This window comes from Lontra canadensis, unplaced genomic scaffold (genome assembly GCF_010015895.1).
Source record: "Lontra canadensis isolate GAN:19392208 unplaced genomic scaffold, GSC_riverotter_1.0 scaffold36, whole genome shotgun sequence".
NCBI lineage: Eukaryota > Metazoa > Chordata > Mammalia > Carnivora > Mustelidae > Lontra > Lontra canadensis.
In genome coordinates, this window is record NW_022631030.1 from 16,302,557 (window position 1) to 16,325,131 (window position 22,575).

General features: G+C 38.5%; 1 protein-coding gene across 6 annotated transcripts in view; it reads right to left on the reverse strand.

Moving 5' to 3' along the window:
* OPCML (opioid binding protein/cell adhesion molecule like) overlaps positions 1–22,575 on the reverse strand; it is a 1,077,798-nt gene that overhangs the window by 227,396 nt on the left and 827,827 nt on the right. For all 6 annotated transcript variants that reach the window (XM_032868960.1, XM_032868964.1, XM_032868962.1 and 3 more), the window contains one exon: positions 1,154–1,386. In XM_032868960.1, the coding sequence (XP_032724851.1) occupies positions 1,154–1,386 (233 nt within the window). The remainder of the gene's footprint in view (positions 1–1,153; positions 1,387–22,575) is intronic.

Here is a 22,575-nt window from a genome sequence, read left to right on the forward strand (position 1 = left end):
CAAATTGAAAAGAGAAAAAACGTTGAATCTAGTGCAGATGGGATCTAATAAAAGGCACTTACTAAAGACTGAATCATACCCAGGGACTCCTTCAAACACTGAGAGCTCAGTGTTTGACTCCAACATGTCAGTAGTGGAAACTGTGAGAAAAGTCTACCCAACCCTTTCCTTTAGTGGAGGAAGGCTATGGCACTGGGGGTGGGAAGTAGTCTCCTTGGCACTTCATTGCTACCATGAGTCAATACCTGACAGAAACTGCTTTACGTGGTGATGGGGGGGATGGGGGAGTGATGTTAGTCGGGATAGTTTAAAATAAGTCCATTTGTATTGCTGCCTTGTTTTAAAATGACTCCCAAATTCTCCCAGCTGTTACTTGAATGTATTTTTAATTCTTAATAATAGTTGATATCTGGGAATCTGACATTTCTCAGCCTTATTTTTTTTCCTACATTGTGAAATCCTAATGAAAAACTATTGAATAATATGCTTGGGTACACTAACACAGATTTTTTTTAAAGGGAGAATGCGGGAGGATGTTAGAAAACATCTCCCCTTTCAAAAAATTATATTAATGTATTTCTGACATTGACCTGGAGATAGCATTTTGACTAATATCCTTCCTAATCTCGGCTCCATTGTGAGGCTAAAGAGATGCAAAGATCCAGCGTCCATGCCAGGGAGGACTTGACGACAGCACCCAGAACCCCTTCTGGAGCATGCACACCCAACAACCATCTGAAAACCAGTCACAAGGCACATAACTTCACATCAATGTTATTAACCTCTTATTATGAAATAATCTTATGAAAGGTAATTAAAAGGCACAGAGAATAGTAATGACTCTATTTTTTAGTATTTCTTGTCCAACTCCAGAGTACTAAATAACTTAATAAAGTTTAACCAGCACATGCTAAGCAACTTATTAATAAGAACAGAAGGACCAGAGATAAAATTGAGAAACTGTGAAGATATTCGGTACTTAGTCAAGAACCCAGCAGATGGGAAGGAATCCAAAACATAACACTCAATCTTGGGGTTCCATAGAGGAAAATGTTTTTCATGTCTTCACACATGAGTAAAAGCCAAGTTTGAGATTATGCTTCCCTTCCATCGTTGACAGGACCTCTAACCCCCAGATCCAGCTGTGACTCACCTTGCACTATGAGGTGGACCCGGGAAGTTTTAGGGTGGTTGTCTGTCTGCACAGAGCAGGTGTATGGGCCTTCATCATACACATCCACATTCTGGATCATGATGCTGTACTGGGTTGGAGTGTTGACCAGGATGATCACACGAGGGTCTATGGACCACTTGTCATTCCCAGCATAGAGGATGGTGCTACGGTTTAGCCAGGCCACCCGGGTGACTCGGTCATCTATGGTACACCTGTAAGTGAGGGGTGTGGAGAAAGGAGAGCAGGGGTGTGGGGGAAGAGGGGAGGAAAAGGGGAAGGGAAACATTGAGAAAGGGAAGTGGGGAGGGAGGAAGAGAGTGTTGAGAGATTGTATTAAAAATGTGGTTGCTATATTTTGAAGACTAAATGAAACAACACAACCCAATGTTAAAAGAAACAATCAATTATTGATGAAACCTCCTAAATATAGGGTAACAGTGGCCTGAATCATCTTGAAGAACTGATGATATAAAATCATTCCTATTTGATTTAAGAACATATTATGTGAATATCTTTGCTGTATATTTGCTTTCCATCTTATTTTCCCCCCAGGCTTATATGAAAATTAGTTTATATTTCTTGAGTACATTTACCACATTGTGGGAGAGGTGGCCCAGGGGCATAGGGGAGAGGAAAGTAGATCAGTATTTCAAATAAGGTCACAGATAATCCAAAAAGCAAATACCTAACCTGTTGTTAGTCAAAAAGTGAACATATTACTGCCAGCCCTCCCTGGTATCCATAATCTTCTTGTACCCCTAAGCTACCCAAAGCCTGCAAACTACGATTTATAACACAGATTGATAAAATTCACCTTAGAAACCCAGCAATTTTTGAGGAAGTCAGGGCTACCTCTAAAAATGTCAGCAGAAAGAATAAGAAAGTGGTCAGTTAGTGTTCCTTTTCCCTCTTACGGCCACCCCCCCTCCAAGAGAATAATATAGCTGATGTCACCTCGGACATTATCAGGGTAAAGAGCTAACCTCTATTCCCTCATAACCTCACATCCATTCTTCCCTACAACTGGAAACTATGGAATTTCTTTTTTGGTGGTGTATGACGTGCAGTCTTTCAAGTTTAATGCAGAAACAAATACACCTGCTGCTCTGAAAGAAAATTTGCATATGTGCATCATAATCCTATAATCTGTGAAAAGAAAAGAAAAGAGGGGCACCTGGGTGACTCAATAGGTTAAGCGTCTGATTCTTGGTTTCAGCTCAGGTCATAATCTCAGGGTAATAAGATTGAGCCCCCCATGGGGCTCTGTGCTGGGCATGGAGCTTGCTTAGTCCTTCTGCTTGTCCCCACTGCTCACTGTCTCTCTCTCTCTCTCTTAAAAAAAAAAGAAAAGAAAAGAAAAAGGAAAGGAAAGGAAAGAAAGAGAAAGAGAAAGAGAGAAAGAAAAAGAAAATAGAAGGGAATCCCTTATAAATGTGGATTGCAAAGATGGGTGTAGTTAAAGGCCCTAGATACGCCCACCTGCCACTTGTTGCTTTAGTCTGAACCTGAGTTGCAGTATCTGGGCAAATAGGAAAGTACAATTATTCCTGTGCCGCTCTCTGCAGACATCCTAGCAAAGAGGTATGAGGCCCACCTTAGGGCACAAGGAACATGAATCCAGCACCTCCACGTGAGAAAACAGAAAAAAACATTGCCGTATCTCACCAAATCTGATTCTTTTTTTTTTTTTTAAGATTTTATTTATTTGACAGAGAGAGATCACAAGTAGGCAGAGAGGCAGGCAGAGAAAGAGAGGAGGAAGCAGGCTCCCTGCTGAGCGAAAGCCCTGTGCTGGCCTTGATCCCAGGCCCCTGAGATCATGACCTGAGCCAAAGGCAGAGGCTTAACCCAATGAGCCACCCAGGCACCCCTCTGATCCCATTTTGACTGAAAGCAGAGAGCCTTCTGACAAGGCTCAGGGGATGAGAGCACCAAGGACGCTGGCAATAAAGGAGAGATCAAGCACATTAGAACATACTGTTTTCCCTTAACAATGTGGTCATCCTGAATGACCATAGGAGCAGAATAATACTGAAGCACTAAAATAACAATTTCTGTTGAAAGAGGAAAAGTGTGAACCACCTGGGTGGCTCAGTCATTTGGTGGCTGCCTTTGGCTCAGACCATGATCCCAGGATCCTGGGATCAAGCCCCACGTCGGGCTCCCTGCTCAGCAAGAAGCTTGCTTCTTCCTCTCCTACTCCCCCTGCTTGTGTTCCCTCTCTCCTATGTCTCTCTCTGTCAAATAAATAAAATAAAATCTTAAAAAAAAAAAAAAAAAGAAGAGAAAGAGGACAGCACTCAGTTTAGCAAAATACTCTCCCTGGTTGGTATGGCACACAGAAATAATACTAGCTTCCAATCACAGAAATCTTCTGCATAAGTCCACCTGTCAGTCAGCAGGTCCTGGCAACCTTGGGGTTAGGCTGATAATTAGATACTTTCAAAGGACAAGAAGAAGTTTTTCTCTTCTAACTTTTATTTGCTGTTTTTCAAACTACAAAAATGTAGTAAGCATGATTAAACATGTGAACAAATGAGGCCCTTAATTTGGTAACATTCTGGCTACTTCTTCCACATCTCACTCCTTACATACATATATTCACATATGTAAAGACTGTGTTGAATTATTTACCTGAAATAGAATCATACACTAACATTTCTAGAATCAGTTTGTCTCTTTGCTTTTTAACTTGACACAGACATCTCTGAACACCAGTAGTTTTGGGGCCAACCTTATTTGCCATTAGAATATGATAGTTCAAGTATTATTGAGTGACTGCCACCTTCACAGGTGTGTCATGGTGATTTAAAAAAAAAAAAAAAAAATGAAGCCATGCTGTTTTCTCCATATCCTGCAACTCTAGCTTCAGTCTCTATGTAGTTTTTTTCCTTCTCTAGCAACTTTCTATTTCCTTTATGAAGATCAAAAAGCCTTAAAGAAACTTCCCCACTCTACATTTCCAAAAGCATTTATTAGCAGGAACCAAAAAAAAAAAAAAAAATGATAAGTTCATTCACTTACTCTCAGTTGCAAATGATTGATAAGGGTTAGTGTGCAACCTTTCTTTATGATAGCTGCGTTTTCATAAACACCAAATCCCTGTTTGAGTAACTCCTAACAATGAAGTTCTAATTGTGCAATGCCAGGAACTGGCAAGCTTAGAAGTGGATGGTAAATTGGGACAGAGTAAAGAGAGTCACCTTCTAATCCTCAGGACCACACAAACTCAGGTGACAAGGTACAAACACATATTGTTGCTTTCATTTTGGTAAATTATGTAACCTCTTTCACATTTTTAAGTTCATATAATTTTTAAAATCTAAATTAAAAGGATACATTACTGGCCTGTGGAGAATATTCAGATTTAAACTGTCACAGTATTCCTTTATATATCCATTTTTTTCAATAAAATTAAAATGCAATAGTGATTTGGTTATCTAGTTTCAAAATTTATGAACAAGCTCTTCTTAATTAGTCATAAAATGTGCATTGTTCCTTTTTAAAACCTTAAGTTTTGTGTTTCCAATATGTCCTCTGTAGGATTTTATCTTGATGTAGTATTTCAGGCTTAAAAATCTTCTATTGATTAGCTCTCATATTTATTTGCAAATATATAGAGAGAGATTTAAATTGAGATTTCTTTTATGTCCTGTGATCATAAAGCTCTGAGTAATACTATCTTCTTTTAGAATGAGTTATTATTACAAGGACAATATCGATAAAATAACATAAGTATATTGTCCATGTTTTTAAGTATAATTAAACATAAAAGGTAAAGTTTTACTGGAAATCTAGTACTTAATGGGGTAGATGAAGCTTTTTAAAATTGTACCTTGAATAAATACCATTGTTGCTAGAATGAGATAGAGCTCAGGACCCATTTGATTCCTATTTTTGTTTGAGAAAAACCTAGTTCACATAAGCAAGGGAGAATCTTGTATAACAGTGCCACTCAATTCTTTGAACCCCTTCCAAGATGTGTGCCAACAATCACACAGTAATACAGCTTCAAAAATTATTTTAATGATCTCACAGCTGACAATTCAATTAGTTCCTCCTTCAATTTCTTTCAAAGCAATGAAATGAAAAATACCTGACTTGCAAAAGGTTTTGTAACTCAGTATTAAATTTATTCAATTTCACAATATCTGGACAGTATACTGCTAACATTTTACCAGGTCTTATCAAATGACTATTAAAGATACGTTTCTCTTTTACTTAGAAGCACATAGTTTAACCCAATACAGCCAGAAAGGTAGGTAAAACTGAATGCTGTTTATTTTAATAGGCCAAATCACATTGTCCTCTGCCAGAAGACACCTCTTTCTTTCTCTCTCTCTAATTCCAAGATAGAGAAGGCATCACTTTGCCATGAATTTATTACAAATATATGTTTCTGCTTCCTTTTGTGGGGCCCCCTTCCAAGAGAAGCCCCCCCTTTTTTTTTTTTTTTTTTTTGAGAATAGTTGGATGGTGTGAATGACAATGAAAGTAAAGGTAAATTATTTCCTGGACAACTTAGAAAGTGGGAACCGTCCGAAAGGAGAACCAGAATTACAATTTAATTTCAAGCACCTTCTCAGGCAGACTGATTTAGGAAATCTGAGATCCTGAATGCATTCTCTTAAAACTTTCATTGTGCTCCATGAAACAAGAAGAAACCAGAGAGGGAGACAAACCATAAGAGACTCTTAATCTCAGGAAACAAACTGAGGGTTGCTAGAGGGGAGAGGGGTAGGAGGGATAGGGTGGCTGGGTGATGGACATTGGTGAGGGTATGTGCTATGATGAGTGTTGTGAATTGTGAAAGACTGATGAATCCCAGACCTGTACTCCTAAACAAATAATACAATATAAGTTAATTAAAACAAAACAAAACAAAACAAAACAAAAAAAACAAAAAACCTTTCAGTGCGTGTATAAGACCTACAACTGCAAGTTGGAGTGCATGGAATTTGGCTCAAATTACCAGGGGTTTTTCCAGGGACTGACTTTAAAATAGGTCAGTTAAAATCTATCCCCCAGAGGCAAAACATACTCTCAGTGCCCTGCCGCACAGCCCTTGGAAAGCCTTGTGTACTCCTTGGGTAGACATACCCTAGACATGTCTATGGCCCAAATTACCTGCTCTTGAACCTGGGCCTCATTAGTGAGCATAGGGGCTAAATGGATAAATCTATCTCTCTGAATGGGAGAGAGCTGGTTCATTGAGTCTGTAAAGTCCTAGAACCTAAAGAATGATAAAGACACTTGTGAGAATAATGGTATTGTTTGAGGGACAAGAAAGAAACATAACAGGGAATAGTAGGAAGAAGAATTCAGAGAAGAATTAAAAAAAAAAAATGTTTAAGTGCTCTTCCAAATCTGGCTCCTTCCCTGCTGTTTATGACTGTGTTGGACTCTCACTAACCAGAAGCACACAGAGGAGAAATTTTCATGTTAAATAAGGGCATCCAGGAATAAAGTTAAGAAACATTAATGACAACTTTCTAATTTCTTGAAAACTCTTTTAAGTCTCTCAAATTCTTACTTTTAAACAAACGCTATCTAGTGCTCCTTGATAAGATAGAACTCATTACAACTCTACTGTAATGTCTAAAATTACACAGTACTTATAGTTACCTAGGACAGTTTAAGAACTTTCCATGTATTAAATCACCTGATCCTCATAACTACCCTTTGAGACACACTCTATTACTATCACACTTTAGAGATCAAAAACAGATGCAGAGAGGCTCAGGACTCTAACAGCTGGTACAACTGGAGCAGGGAATTTAGACCTAAGCATCCTGGTATAGAATTCCTGCACTTAAGAGTTGTGGTCTTCAGGGGCACCTGGGTGGCTCAGTGGGTTAAGCCTCTGCCTTCGGCTCAGGGCATGATTCCAGGGTCCTGGGATCGAGCCCCGCATCAAGCTCTCTGCTCAGCAGGGAGCCTGCTTCCTCCTCTCTCTCTGCCTGCCTCTCTCTGCCTACTTGTGATCTCTCTCTGTCAAATAAATAAATAAAATCTTAAAAAAAAAAAGGTGGGGGGGTGCCTGGGTGGCTCAGTGAGTTAAGCCTCTGCCTTCAGCTCAGGTCATGACCTCAGGGTCCTGGGATCAAGTCCCGCATTGGGCTCTCTGCTGAGCGGGGAGTCTGCTTCCCCCTCTGTCTCTCTGCCTACTTGTGATCTCTCTCTCTCTGCCTACTTGTGATCTCTCTCTCTCTGTCAAATAAATAAATAAAATCTTAAAAAAAAAAAAATTGTGGTCTTCTCCTTGAGAAGAAAGTGCTTGTGTCTCAAGAATCCAAGTAATAAGGCCAGCACGAGTTGGTTGGCATTATCTAACCATTTTCCAACAAATTTATGGTACTTAGTATTTTTTTTTTCCATAAGAGACAAAATAGCTTAGGAGAACAGGACAGATACTTGGAAATGACTTCTGTACATTCTTAAACCACCTCTAGCTATTTGTGAAGAATGGAAATACTCAGAAAGGTCAAAGAAATGCCCCAAAAAACATTGGGGGAAAGGAATCTTGCAGGCAAAGTTGTCATTTCTGACTCCACTGATTATGGGACATGGGGTTAAGATGCAGAGTCATTTTGCTTTGTTTTCGAGGAGGAGGTACAGATAAAGAAAATCCATGTTTTCAAGCAGTGGTTCTCAAACTTCATTCTGCATTGGATTCACTCAGAGAGCTCTTTGAAACACAGATTGCTGAGTGCTTCTGATTCAGTGGGTTGGAAGTGGGCTGAGAATCTGCACATTTAAGTTCCCAGGTGAAGTCCATGCTGCTGGTCTGGGGACTTCTTTTTAAGAACCACTGCCTTCAAGAAACCAGACAAGAGACAAGTTGGAATTTAATCAAAATAATAAAATCTTCCTAAAAAGTGAAATCAGCCAGCTTTAAGGTTTTTGTCTGTGTTCTTCATGTTTGCTTTTGTTTTTATATTTTGCCTCTGAAAATACAATATAAAAAACTACTATGATTCACATTACAGATATTTAATCAATATTTAATGTATACTAGACAATGTTCCAGGAACCGAGAATTCTGGCTGGCAAACAGACAAAGGTTATGGGCCTTGAAGCCATGTCCAGTGAGACAATGAAAGCATATAAGTAAATAAGCATCTTAGTTTCAGAGAATGGCAAGGAGTAAAAGCAAAGCAGGTTAAGAAATGGTGAATGCCATGGGACCTGGAAGCATATCTGAGACAGAGGGGTCAGGAAATGCTCTCTGCGACCTGCATACTAGATGCTGAAGTTTTTACAATCTTAAATCTGAATTCAATCCAATGCATGTCTGAAAATCACATCTAACTTAAAATAGAAGTCACATCTCAATTATATTCACAAATAGCTGCAGGAACATTTAGATATTATGGGTAACTAGAGAACAAGTAATCAATTAATTAATTAATGGAAATAAGTATTGTATTATTTATTCACTTATTTAAGAGAGAGAGAGTACATGGGCACAGGAAACACAGATGGATGGGGCAGAGAGAGCTTTATGTTCCACGCTCTGCTTGAGCCTGACACAGGGCTCAATCTCATGACCCTGAGATCACAACCTGAGCCAAAACCAAAAGTTGGAGGCCCAACCGACTGTGCCAACCAGGTGTCCCAAGAACAAGTATTTTAAACCATGTATTTGGTTTAAATCTCTCCTGCATGGTTAACTCTGTAAATGTTAGTGTTCAGAGAACTGAAAACTGGCATTTTTAGAAACTGAAGTTAACCAGAAAGTGTCTACCCTTTTTAGTGGGATAATACCTAAAATACCTTGCATACCTCTCTGTCTTAATAAGTAGACAGTAGTGAATCGAGTTTAACATCTAATACAAGTGCATCATTCTAAACCTCCACTCACTCTTTTTGTAAATGCAATGTTAATTTAGAATATCCTGGACTTCTTTATTGAAGGTACAACATTGGATTTTTTTACCCACTTGGGTTATATATACCACATGGATCAGAACCATGTCAGTGGTCTTCGTTTTATCACCAGCCCCTCCCAGAGTACATTGGCATCTATTATTAGGTGATCAGTACATATTTATAATGATCAAAAGTGACACAATATTTTTCAAACTGGTATCAAAAGAACCCACAAATATTATAGATATTGATGTGGTATTATATATTTTAATGTTGCTATGAGAGTAAATTTTAAATGTTTTCACTACAAATAAGACATGTTAATTATGGGATGGGATGGAGGTGTTAGCTTTTGCTAGGTGGTAATCATTTGCAATAAATAAGTGCATCAAATCAACATGTTGTTCACCTCAAACTTAAAAATATTATATGCCAACTATATCTCAATAAAGCTTGGGGGAAAAAAAAGAACCTATAGAAGGTGAAGTAGATATCCTCAGAGATATTTGTATGTGTGCATGTCTCTGTAAGTTAGGCACACATACATAGCATCCATGGGCTGTTTACTTCTATTTTTTAATTTAGTTTTTTCATTTGTAAAATATTCTGAAAAAAATAATATATTCTGCAAGTGGTGACCACAATTAGATTTAAATGTTCAGATTTGTGTCTATTATTACAATGGTATCAAAGAGTACTTCTGTTGCCTCAGGCTAATGAGAAAATACAGAGGTGGACTTAGGATTCAGCAGTACATTTCTGCCAAGGAAAGCTAAAGGATGCCAGGGTCCACAATAGTAACAAAGGTTCTCTAAAGTTGAAATGAAATGATGTGCAGAGAGAATTCATATGGGACGTACTGAAGTCAAAACCGATGCTCTGATAGCAGTCAGTACCATATTCACATTGCAACATGGAAATTAATTTTAATAAAACATCATCTGCTCCATTAAATTAATGTTGTTAATTTTAGTGGTTGTATATGCATGTGATTTATAATTTTAGATTTTAGAGTCATGTGAATGTTTAAAGGTTAAGGGATTTATACCTAATTATATAGCTAGATAGATAGCTAGATAGATACATTTATTTATTTGTTTATTTATTTTTTTCATAATGTTACTACTGGGAATCCCTGAAACCTTGTCTCTGTCTACACATGTCCCCTGTCTTTAAAATGGCCTTCTAGGGGCACCTGGGTGGCTCAGTTGGTTAAGCGACTGCCTTCGGCTCAGGTCGTGATCCTGGAGTCCTGGGATGGAGTCCCACATCGGGCTCTCTGCTCAGCAGGAAGTCTGCTTCTCCCTCTGACCCTCCCCTTCTTGTGCTCTCTCTCTCTCTCTCATTCTTTCTCCCTCTGTCAAATAAATAAAATCTTTAAAAATAAAATAAAATAAAATAAAATAAAAAGGCCTTCTAGAGAATACTCAATTTAAGAAATGCTGATAAAGATGACAGAGTTGAATGTTAAAGCTCTAATATGCATTTTCCTTGAATTTCCTTTTCAAATTTTTGTTTTTGCTTTTGAATATCCTTGCTCTTTTACATAAATTGAGTTAATTGAATATTGGTTAGGAATCTTACATGCATCAAAACATATTAATAATACCAGTTTGAAAAATAGAAGGAAGAACTTGCTTTAGAAAATTCAAAGACCAATAACAAATGAATTTTTTAAAGGAAAGGAGAAGAAGCAAACCAAAATGAAATATTTGCAGCTCAATTCCCAGGGTATTCTAAATTGCACAAAGCTGTTCTCCTGGGAAGCTTTAACTACTCAGTTATTTCCTGAGTTACAAATACAGCCAACTCTAGAGCATCAACAAGGACCCTAAATTATGTAGGGGAAAACTTATGATTCAGATAGTTGAAAAATTCAATGGGAGTAATAACTCTGCTAGAGCTAATATTTGCTGATAATGTATTGGTGGAGAATACACATGAAAGCTTCTGTAGAAGAGTTGGGGGGTATTAGAGCTCCTTAGATAGGGTCCAGTATGGAAATATTTCAGTCCAGCACAAGATTGACTTTGAAGGCTGACAGATACATGACACCTGCAGATTGTCCCTAATTGGAAGATGGTGCCACACTAACAGCATCTGGAGGTGGGGAGTTACATTAATACATAGAAAGAGTGCATGAATTTGTTTGTGTGCATGTGTGTATGTGTATAAGTGGAGTGTCATCCAGAGAAATGGAAAAAAATATATACAAATGCATGCAAAATTGGGCCCTTGAGAAAAGTGAGCACTTCAAACCAAACTAAGGAAGTGTGTGGTATCCTGAAAATGGTGTCACCTGAAGCAGAAAATCAGCTTCAGGATGATGATGTGTTGTGGTTTCAGCCATGACCGATGATATATGAGTCCATCAGAACGGTGCTCATTGTGTCCCCAAGCAAGCAAGGGGAACTTCCCTTCCCCACAAGCACAATGAGGGCTCTACTGAATGTAGAGAGCAACTTCACACACCTCACCACCCAAGTGAGGCAGCCAGGCAGAAGGCAGTTCAGAACAGAGCATCTGATAGAATGAAAGGAAATGAAGAGAGTGATTTATGTGGAAAGAGGGCTCTGCATAGAGGTGAAATTGCTTACACTCACAAAGGGGGTTAAACAGCATGGCTGTGGGAGGAGAGAGGAGGAGAATTCCTATCATGGCAGCAGAAGGCAAAGCATAGGGTAGCTAAACGTAATTATGAAGAGAAAGGGTCTGCAGAAAGGCAAGAGGAAGCTCTCTGAACAAAATAATGAATGATTGAGCTGGCTTCTTCCTGGACTTCAAAATATTCCGTAAATTCACAGTATATTGGGAAGATGAGTATATTGGTTTCCTAAGGACACACAGGTAAGGCCAAAATAAAAATGGCAGCTAAAACCATCAAAAGAAACAAGTGCCTGCCTTCAAGATTCTTATGATCTTAGGTGAATGATATAATACAAGAGGATTAAAGAGATACTCTTCACATGCATGGACATAATAAAAAGTGTAAATTCACCCATTCATAAATACTTATTAAGTACTTACTAAGTGGCAGACACTGGACTAGGCCATGTCTCTGCCCTCACGGTGTTTTCAGATGGTGGAAGAAATATGCAATCAATAAACCATGAGAACACTTGTATACTTACTACAAACTGAACTGGGATGGTTGCTGGGACAGTCCATGAACTGGGCATGGCATGGGAAACCCTGGTTAGATATACAGTATAGAAATGGGCCTTTCTTAACAATTAGCCTAAGGTTGAACACTGAGACAGAACACCAGTCACACGTGCTGGGTACAGAGAGCATTTTAGATGGAGGAGAGGGAAGATGTGTAGGCTCTGAGAAAAAGGTTGATTCAGGTAAGGAACAGAATGGATGCTACAGTGGCCCAAGCAAGGAAGATGGGAAAATGGGTAGATTCCTTGAGACTGGGACATACACATATCTACTGTAAAAAGTCTGTATTTTACTCTAGCTGTCATGGGGAATCCTTGAATATGTTTATGTGGAGGTATGCCATAATCTAAGTGATGCCTTTTATAAGAAAATGCTAGACTTCCATGGAAGAATGAACTGTAGCAGGACAGGATGCAGAAGAACTACTGGATCCCTGTAGATATGAGAGAGAAGTCATGTGACAAGGGGATCCACAGCCCAAGGAAGGGGTAATGGAGCCATAAATGAAGAAAGGGAGTAAGGCATGAATGGACAGTGAAGTGTGTTGAAAATATTTGCAGCCAACACTTTCAAGAATGTTGGCAGCAAAGGTAGAAAGACAAATAGAGCCATCAAGGACATGAAGGTCTTCTGAGGTTTTTATTTTGTTTTTGTTTGTTAGTTTCTTTTAAGACTAGAAATACTTGGGAACTTATTCATTTTATAAATATTTACTGAACACCTATTGGGTGCTAGGAATTGTCAAAATTTTATATGCCCACAAATTACCTATATATCTTATTAATTTAGTGGATCTGGTTGAGGACCAGCATTCTGCATTTCCAACAATTTCTGTAATTATACTGATGTGCTAGAGACCACACTCCACATATCCCAATTTTAGGTAATATAGATGCAACTGTGAATAAGACAATGACCTTCTTACATTCCAATATATAAGTATATGGTGATGAGGCTGATCTTATTGAATGGGAAAATTGAGGATGCTAAAGAAAGGGGAAAACAGAGAAAAATAACTATAAAGTTGAAAAACTACAGATCTAGAACCCATGAAGAAAAGGATGCTTCATCTGTTGACTCCTAGGAGAAGAAAAAAAAAAATAATGGAAACACAGGAGTGTTTGTGGATCTGGTCATAGGAAAATAAGGAGGCTACTGAGTGATGGTTTCTATTTTCTCTGAAGGAGAGGACAAAATTATCAGCTGAAAGTAAATGGGACAGTAGGAGATAGGGGAAGGAGGATGCAAGACAAAGTGAAATAGCCATTTGCTATTATGAATAGCTACTGCAGAAAATGAGAGCAAAATTACTGGGGAATTCTACTAGTTACACAGGTTGTGCTGAGCTCCATTTATAGGTGATGGCCAAGGATTTATCACCACAATACTCTGCCAGCTTTGAAGAGATTCTCCAGCACTGCCCTGCTGTAGGCACAGAGAGAGGTTGCTTTGGTTCATCCACTGTTGGAGTATGCCAGATGGGCGAGAGAGAAGAAGCTGAGGATTAAAGGAACTGAAAAATAATTGAGTGAATAAAGAAGATGATAATGGGTTAATGGATAGAGAGAACCAGGTGGGTTCAACACACTGGGAGACTTAATAAGGTCTTTGAATAAATGAGCTGGAATGAAAGAGAGTGTACATGAGAGAAAGGAGGAATATTTGGTGATCTTGCAACCGTGACCTTTGTCAATGAGGGATTAAACTAACTTTGAGGCCAGGTGGATCATCTAGGTGGCTCTTAATATTGAGAAGGATGGTGGGAGTCAGGAGCTCTTTTATGAGCCTCAGTGACATATGTAAACCGAGCATTGTAGACACAGTATATTATGATGTTAAGGAGAGGGCCTTGGGATCAGACATATAAGGGCTCTGCTACTTACTAGCTGATAACCTAGAGCAAGCCTTTTGTTTAACCATTCAGGACATTATTTTCCCATCTGTGAAGTAGGATGAACATATTTACTTCACAGCATTATTCGATATTATGAGCCTGAATGAAGTAATACCTGTGCAAGAGTCAGAATTGTACCTGGCAAATAAGAAGCATTCTGTAAACAGGGACTGCTCTATTGCTACTGTTAAAGAGCTCTCTTGCTTCATTTGGAAAACTATAATTTAACTTTTATTATCTGGGAGTGTCTGCTAATTTAACCAAGGGATATAGAATCCATTTGCTTATTACTTTCTAAGGCGTTCTCAAGCCTTCTCTTTCTGTATTTTCAAATCCACAAAGAATGGTGTTTGCTTTAGGGTTTTTTGAACCCAGTTTCAAAACAGGTCATTCTGCTGGCTAATAGATCAGAAGTAACATGGGATTTACATTTATAACATTACTTAGCAAATCAATCCAGTGTGTTTCCAGTTTACCTCTAGATTCTTTCACTTCTAATAAGGTCTTCCTTCTTTTCTGAAAATTTCTCATTCCAGAAGTATCCTGTACATGACCAATGCACAGCTGTACAATAGGATTTTATTTCCCTCTAAGGTTTATTTTCTCAGCTATAGCCCCTGAGACAACTTTAACTTTGTATTTTTATCAGGCCTTGTCCACAGTGTGTTGACACAGTAGTTGATGGGCTAGTTTCTAGATTGATGACCAGTGGTTGGAAAATGCTGTATTTCTAAAAATACATAATTGAAAGATCAATCAATACAATTGTGCACACCTGCAAGAGAATTCAGTTGGCTCACAGTCTCCCTATAGCTCATGTGGTGGTGTCCTTGTCTCAGGCAGCCTTGTTGTGTAAACAGGCCAACCCCTGGTCTAGAAGAACCAGATACTAGGGCAGACTGAAGCATGCGAGCTGTGGAATTGCTGCAGGACAGGAGAGTGCTGGGCGCCTGAGGTCAGGATCACAGTTGAACGGGTTGTTTCAGGTCAGGAGCTTCAGGGCAATGCGTTCAGTTCTTTTAAGAGATATTTACTGCCCAGATACTGCGGGACACTGAGGAAAAGTGAATAATTATTCGGAAGGTTTCACTTCCAGCCCAAGGACACACCATTAGCTGGTACAGGAGTTTTTCAGAGTCAGTAGTAAGTATGAATCTTAAGATAGATGAAGATCAAGTGCAAACTTTTGAAAGGGTCTCTCCCCAGAATTGCGCACTGGGCAAGTAATCAGTGCATGGTCATCTCCCAGTCAGAATCACTGTGTGACTCTGGGATGCCTTCTTTATTCACCTTCCTCATTGCAACTTTATTTTAAAATTACCTAAGGCATACAGCAGAAGGCCAAGCCGTTTCAGAAGCAAAGAGCCCTTGGGTGAAGAAGCAAAGTGTCTTTTAAGATAAGAATGGTAAAGTCACTCCTTTCCTATCACCCAGCTCCATGTCCCTTGCCCTTCTGGTTCTTGTCAATGGTGTAGAATTCCATGTGGAGTTGTAAAAGGCAATGAGGGCTTTTGCTCTCACACCTGCCTGCTTGTCAGAGACAGCTGTTTCAGAGGCTGCCCTGCGGTTGGTCAGGGATGCCTTGAGAAGCTACCCAGAACAATTCATGTTATTTATTTGTTGCCTGGCTCCCACTCCAGTGTCCCTTCCTCCACATCCTGAACAGCTTTAAAACCCAGCCTCCCAATTTGTTCATTATAGTTGGCAAAAGAAGTGAGCAAGATGAAATTAAAATGTTTCCCAAGCACACACCATTTTAATTCCATTCAATAGATTATCCTCACATATTTACTCACGGCCATGTCTGTCTCAGTATCATCCATGGAAAAGTATAAATTAAAATTTTAAATTAAAAGCAGAGAGTCTGGGGAGCTTGATATCTTTTTGAAGAATGGAGCAAGTCAGCCACAGGCTCCCAACATGAGTATCGTGGGAGCAACGACTCTGGCAAGGCAGAAATTACAGCCCACGGATTTCCCTGCAAATACCTTCCCACATATAATGTAAGGGATCACAGAATCCCAAAGATAGGCAAAACCTCAAAGGTCATTCTTCTTTTTCCAGAATTGTGCATAAACAAACTTTTTGCCCTTCTGGGCTCAGGTGAAACTTACCAGAAACTGCTAAAGGACTGACTTATTTATGAAACCAAAAAAAATGCTGGAAATTGATGAGCTTCTATGCTATCCTATAGGATTTCAGTGTAATACAGTGGTTAAGAGAATAAATATTTTAATAAGAGGTATATTAATTTCATCACAGGACTAGAATTTACTAAACTCCTGATCCTTTATGAGCAATTAGTTTTCTATTATATAAAGTGGAAATAATATTTAAAATCATAGATTTTGGTGAAAATTATGTAAAGAATTCCTTTACTATCATCACCATCTGAGTTCATAGTAGTTAATAAATGTTTGGTATTATATTTCTGTAATTACTCAAAACTAAAGAATAATGGTACCCCAAACGTAGTAATTTTGACTTTCCCTTAGAGCTCATTTTCCAATATATAAAACTGACAAATGTCAGTTATAAAGTTTGGAAAATTAAGTAGGGAGTCCACCTTTTTGGATATCAGCCCATAAACCATGCTCTCTCAAGTTCAGGCATAGAGATTGTGTGCTCAAGTGATTGTGGCTTCACGGCCAACTCGAAGGCCAATACGTTTGTTTGATTCATCTTGTGCCATCCTAAACAGACTACACATCTGAACAAAACTTTATTTGAGTTTCTAAAAATAAAACCCTCATTAAACAGACAGATGGGCAGGGACAGATGGAGGATGAGGGATGGGAAGTGATACTTTTTCCAATGCTTCTCCATTCTTACAAGTCTTCTCCTGTAGAATGTCAACTCTGCCTGTTTAAAAATATATGCTATATATTTTTAATAAGCCAATCATATTTTCCAGAATAGTGGCTTGTTTTATATAATGAGAATGAACTCCCCTTGGGGGAAAAAAAAATAAAATAAAATAGAAGGCAGACAAACTATTTCCTTGGGCCATGTGAGACCCAGAGAGAGCCACTCCTTGAGGGCAATGAAGTCACAGGATTAACTTTTGCAAATGGTTCTTGTGCAGGCCCCCAGAGTTGCTGCTTTTAATTTTTGTCAGCTAGAATTCTGTGCCACAAGTTGCCATTCTGGGACAAAGAGGGTAGTCGTCAATCCTGGGACTCTCCGGATTTCTTAGAAGGAACCAAAAGAATAGGAGTCTGACCTGCAAACAACCTGAATTTCTCTGGCCCTCCCCCGTTTTACTCATTGTTAAGCAAAGAGCAGAAACATGTATGCAATCTTCCAAACACTTGTGCAAAACACTTCTGCAAAACACTTGTGCAGAACACCAATACAGGCTGTGCTTACAGAGCTCAGTATAAAGGAGCGTCTTCTCACTAACATTTGTTACTTAGAGAACTTGAGAAGGTATGCCATGAAAACACAATTATTTATTCATCATTATGTGGAAAGGCTGAGTTCCTTAGCAAGGATTTTAAATCAATAAATGGATAGAGAAATAAAAAGAGAAGGAGGAGAAGGAGGGAGAAAAGAAGGAAAAGGGGGAAAAATGAGAAAAAAAGAAACAAAAAGAGAAAGAGAAAAAATAAATCTGTAGATTGGCTGAAAACATATATAAATAATTTATATTTTTCAGTCAATGGATGTGCCTTCTTAATTGTGTTCTATTCAGGTGAATATTGAAAATAATTTTTCACTTTCTGAGCACATACTAAGGACCCTAGTTATTTTTGACAACTCCTTTATAATACTTCATTACCTGGCACCCAACAGTTCTGCTCTTAAAACCCAACCTTCCACTCTCCTTGCCGTCAGTGGTCCTAGGCATCCCACTCTCCTCTTATCACACCCCTCACCTAGCACAAGTCTTAGATAGGCCACCTGTCCGAGAGAGTTTTCTTTCACTCAAATTAACTGTGGGAAAGCAAGCACAGTCTGGTTAAGTTAAGCCCTAGGGGATTCCAGCAGAGTGGAGAATTACTCCTGTCTCAGTTCATTATAATGAATAATAAAGAGATACTTACATGTGCTTTTTGGTAAATTATTCATCTTGTGCACTGAAGAATCAGGGCATAATACGTAAGGGAGACAACTGGTGCATCTGGGTTCCTATAAATACTCAGACTAATGCATATCCAAAGGCCCATCTCCTCCCCTCATTAAGGACTAGGTAGTTGGGGATCTTGGAAATAAGAGACTTAAATCAGACACTTCCACCTCCGTCTTTGTTCTGTGTGTGCAGCTCCCCGTAAAGCTGAGGCTGTTTATAACATATTTGTTATTTTATTGTAGCTCCAAAGTCCCTTGAAGCAACCTGAGGAGCTCAGCAGGACTTCTGCTTTGCTTTCTGCAGCCATCGTCAGGAGGTAATTAGGATACTGAGAATTGTTTCCAAGCCAATAAAGTTCCTCCAGGGCCCTGTACCCACCGTGTTCACCAAAGCCCTGATTCTTATCTACTAAGGGTAGACCCAACCTGTCCTGAGGAAGACAACAGCAGCTTCACTGCTTCCTAGTAGATTTAACTGTCACTGTTTTTTTGTTCATGCTTAGAAGCAAACAGGCTGAGACATTCTGAAAATTCTCACCAAGAGTTTTGCCATCACTTGTGTGCCAAATGAACACTTCTCCTTCATACAACAAAAGATTTTGCTCTTTCTGTGCCTTCATATGTTCATCTTTAGAAAATAAAAATAGTCCTAATTGTCATGTGTCCTCATGATACTTTCAATTATTCATACTATTAATAATATATTTAATGTTTTAAGCTCATAAGTTGCCTTTTGCACAAGACACTTGCCTTTGTTCCCTAGTGAAGGATTCCATCCTTTCCTAGACTGGGACCAGCTAATCATACCTTTGGCTAGACCTTAGAGGATATGGACAAGGCTCAGAATTTAAGCTCATAAATAAAAACAGAACAAAATAAGAAAATAGCTGCCGCTGCTGCCGCCGCTGCTGCTGCTGCTGCTGCTGCTGATAGTGGTGATGAAATAGTGAAAACATACAGGGAGAAATAAACCAAAGAGAGATGGGGTGGGTGGGATATCAAATATTGGAAAATATCTATATGACTGTTTTCAAAACCCAGGGAAGAAACCAACTAAGAGTAATTTGTAAGCGGGAAGAGTCAAGAAACTGAGCAAGAGTTCTAGGTGACACTGATGAACAAGAGACCATATTAAGCAACTCAACTAAATGCAGGTTTATTAGGTTCATTCATGCTATAGTGGGGGCTAGAGAAAATAAGAGGAACCTGTTTTAAAAGGCAGAGAGTGTCCTCAGAGGGAAGTCAGATCTGCTTGACCATTAGATATTGGGAACTATGATGGAGACAGGAAAAAACATTTGTCACTAACCATTTAGAACTTTACAAGGGAGAGTTTTCCCATCCATACTTTCCTACCTTATGATGACTTGTCAAAACAGAGTTCTTAAATTTTCCCAGAAAAAGAGTTTGGCCCAAAAACTTAGTACTATTACAAGTATGAGTCCAAAAGGAAGTGGTCTCTGTAATTCTGTAAAGCTTCATTGTATTCCTCTCTGCTCCCTTCCTGCCTCCCTTCCTTCCTTCCTTTCCTACTACCTCTCCCTCCTCCTCTCTCTCTCTCTCTCTTTCCCCTCCTCCCTCTCAACAATTAGCAATTTATCCTAAGGCATTCCTTTATCTGTGCTACTTACTTCTACCCTTTTCCAATTGACCGGTATTATGAAAATCTATATTGTAAGCATACAGGCAGTATATCGGTAAAGAGACTTCTTCAAAGTGTTTAGATAAAGCATACAAGCTCTGACAAAGCTAGATAATAAACCAGGCCAGGAGGTTTTCCCTTGAAGGAATCTAATTAAGAACAAAGGCAAATGTACATTAACATTCTCCTCAAGGCATCACGTTTACCTCTGAAGAAATTTTATTGTTGTAAATCCAAAAGAGAAACCTTAGTGTCAGAGCAAAGATGGGGAGCAGAAGCATAGATAGCAAGAGAGGCTTGTAATTTTTCTGTGAGTGGAAGGGCCATCTAGGGAATGGAAATTCAAAAGCTTCTGAAACATTTAAATTTGCAGGAAGCTAAGCCAGGCCCAACAGATGGCCTGGAGGAAACCTGGCATCATAGTTCAAGGCTGAACTTCTTTGGCAGGGGGATAGCCCCAGTGAATAATCAGACTTATTTTGTTTTGTATTTTTTAAATGGAAAATAGGCCAGTTTAAGTTGATGATCTCTTGACAAAGATGAAAAATCTCCCCAAATCCATGTGTATACTCTAGGAGGCCCAAGGTGGGGTGGCCTTTGCCTTTTAAAATCAAATTAATTTCAAAAACACTTTTTGATAACTTAAGGGGTAATAATGGCTGCTTTTTTATTAAAGTTTATTACATTCTTAAGATCATAATACTTCTGAGTAAAATTTTTCACTTTATATGGATGATTCAGGAAGCTTATGAAAAGGAGTTTATTAAACCAACAAGGAGCTCATTCTTATGTGGACTGGCTGGGTTTTGAAAGACTTTGTTATACTGAATTGCAATCTATCTCTCTAGTGCCTATTCACTGGTCCTAGTTCTCACCCTTGTTACACAAATAAATCCTGTACTTCTTCCCTATGGTAATCCTTCATGAAGATGAAAGAAATTATGTTATTCACTCTAAGTTATTTCATTTTGAAGTTAAGCTTTTTCTATTTAGATTTTAAAATAAGCTACTACTCCTATGTCATTTATTGTGTGTAGATTAAACAATATTCTTCAAGAAGAGAGACCAAACTAGTCCACTAACAACACAGGGACCAAACTCTGCCCACAAAAGGCAAAGAGAGCCAACACAGACTGGACTGAGGCAAAAGCAGCTCAGCCACAACAATATCATGTACACAACACACATAGGAGACACTTTAAGTGTCAGATTCTGGTGATCAGGGGACACTGTACTGCAGGGCACTATAGGACTTCTTCTTCATAGGGCCACTACTTTCAAGAGCAGGAGACAAAGCCGACTTTCTTAACATATAGAAACAAACATGGAGAATTAGACAAAATCAGGAGACACGGGAATACGTTCCAAATGGAAGAACAGGACAAAATCACAGCAAGAGAGCTAAACGAAACAGAGATAAGTAATACGCCTGATAGAGGACGTAAAGTAATGATCATGAAGATACTCACAGGACTTGAAAAAAAGTGGACAACCTCAGGGAGGCACTTAACGAAGAGGTAGAAAACATAAAAAAGAACCAATCAGAGATGAAGAATTCAGTAATTGAAATTAAAAATGCACTAGATAGAATGAGTAGTAGACTACAGGAAAAAGAAGAAGAAGAAGGATGGATCAGCAAGCAGGAGGACAGAGTAATGAATACTAATCAAGCTGAACAGGAGAAAGAAAAAATAATAATAATTGGAAACATACTTAGGGAACACAGTGACAACTTCAAGTGTAATAACATTTGCATTATAGGGTTCCAAGAAGGAGAAGAGAGAAAAGAGCACAAAAAAATTTATTTGAATAAGTAATAGCTGAGAATTTCCCTAATTGTGAGAAGGAAACAGAAACTTACAAAATTAACTAAGGAGGTCCACATCAAAACACATAGTAATTAAAAGGAAAAAACTAGTGATACAAACAGAATTTTAAATGTAACAAAAGAAAAGAAAAGAGTTACCTATGAGGGAAATCCCATTAGGCTATTAGCTCATTTTTCAGCAGAAAATTTGCAGACCAGAAGTGGCAAGACTTATTTAAAGTGCTGAAAACAAAACAAAACAAACAACCTCAACAACAAAAACAAAAACAAAAACGTGGAGCCCAGAATACTCTATCCAGTAAGGCTGTCATTCAGAATAGAAGGAGAAATAAAGAGTTTCTCAAAGTTAAAAGTATGCATGACCAGCCCTATAAGAAATGTTAAAGGTGACTATGTGAATGGAAAGAGAAGATCACAGGTAGGAGTAAGAAAAGCAGGAAGCACAAAAGCAGTAAAAATAGTATATCTATAAAAATCAGTCAAGGGATTTACAAAATAAAGGAATATAAAGTTTGACAACATAAATCTAAAACATGGGGGAGGAGTTCATGGGTTCAAACTTAAGCATGGGTTAAAACATGGGTTCAAACTTAAGCAACAATCACTTTAATACAGACTGCTATATGCATTAGATATTACATAAAAACCTAATGGTAACCACAAATCAAAAATTGGTAATAGATATGAAAAAATAAAGAAAAAGGAATCCAAGTATATCACTAAAGAAAGCTAACAAATTGTGAGAGAAGAGAGCAAAAGAAGAAAGGAACAGAGAGGAACTATAAAACAACCATAAAACTAGTTAAAAAAAAAAAAAAGGCAATAGTACATATCTATCAATAGTTAACTTTGAATGAAAATGGACTAAATGTTTCAATCAGGAGACACAGGGTGACAAATGGATAAAAAAGTAAGACACATCTATGTGC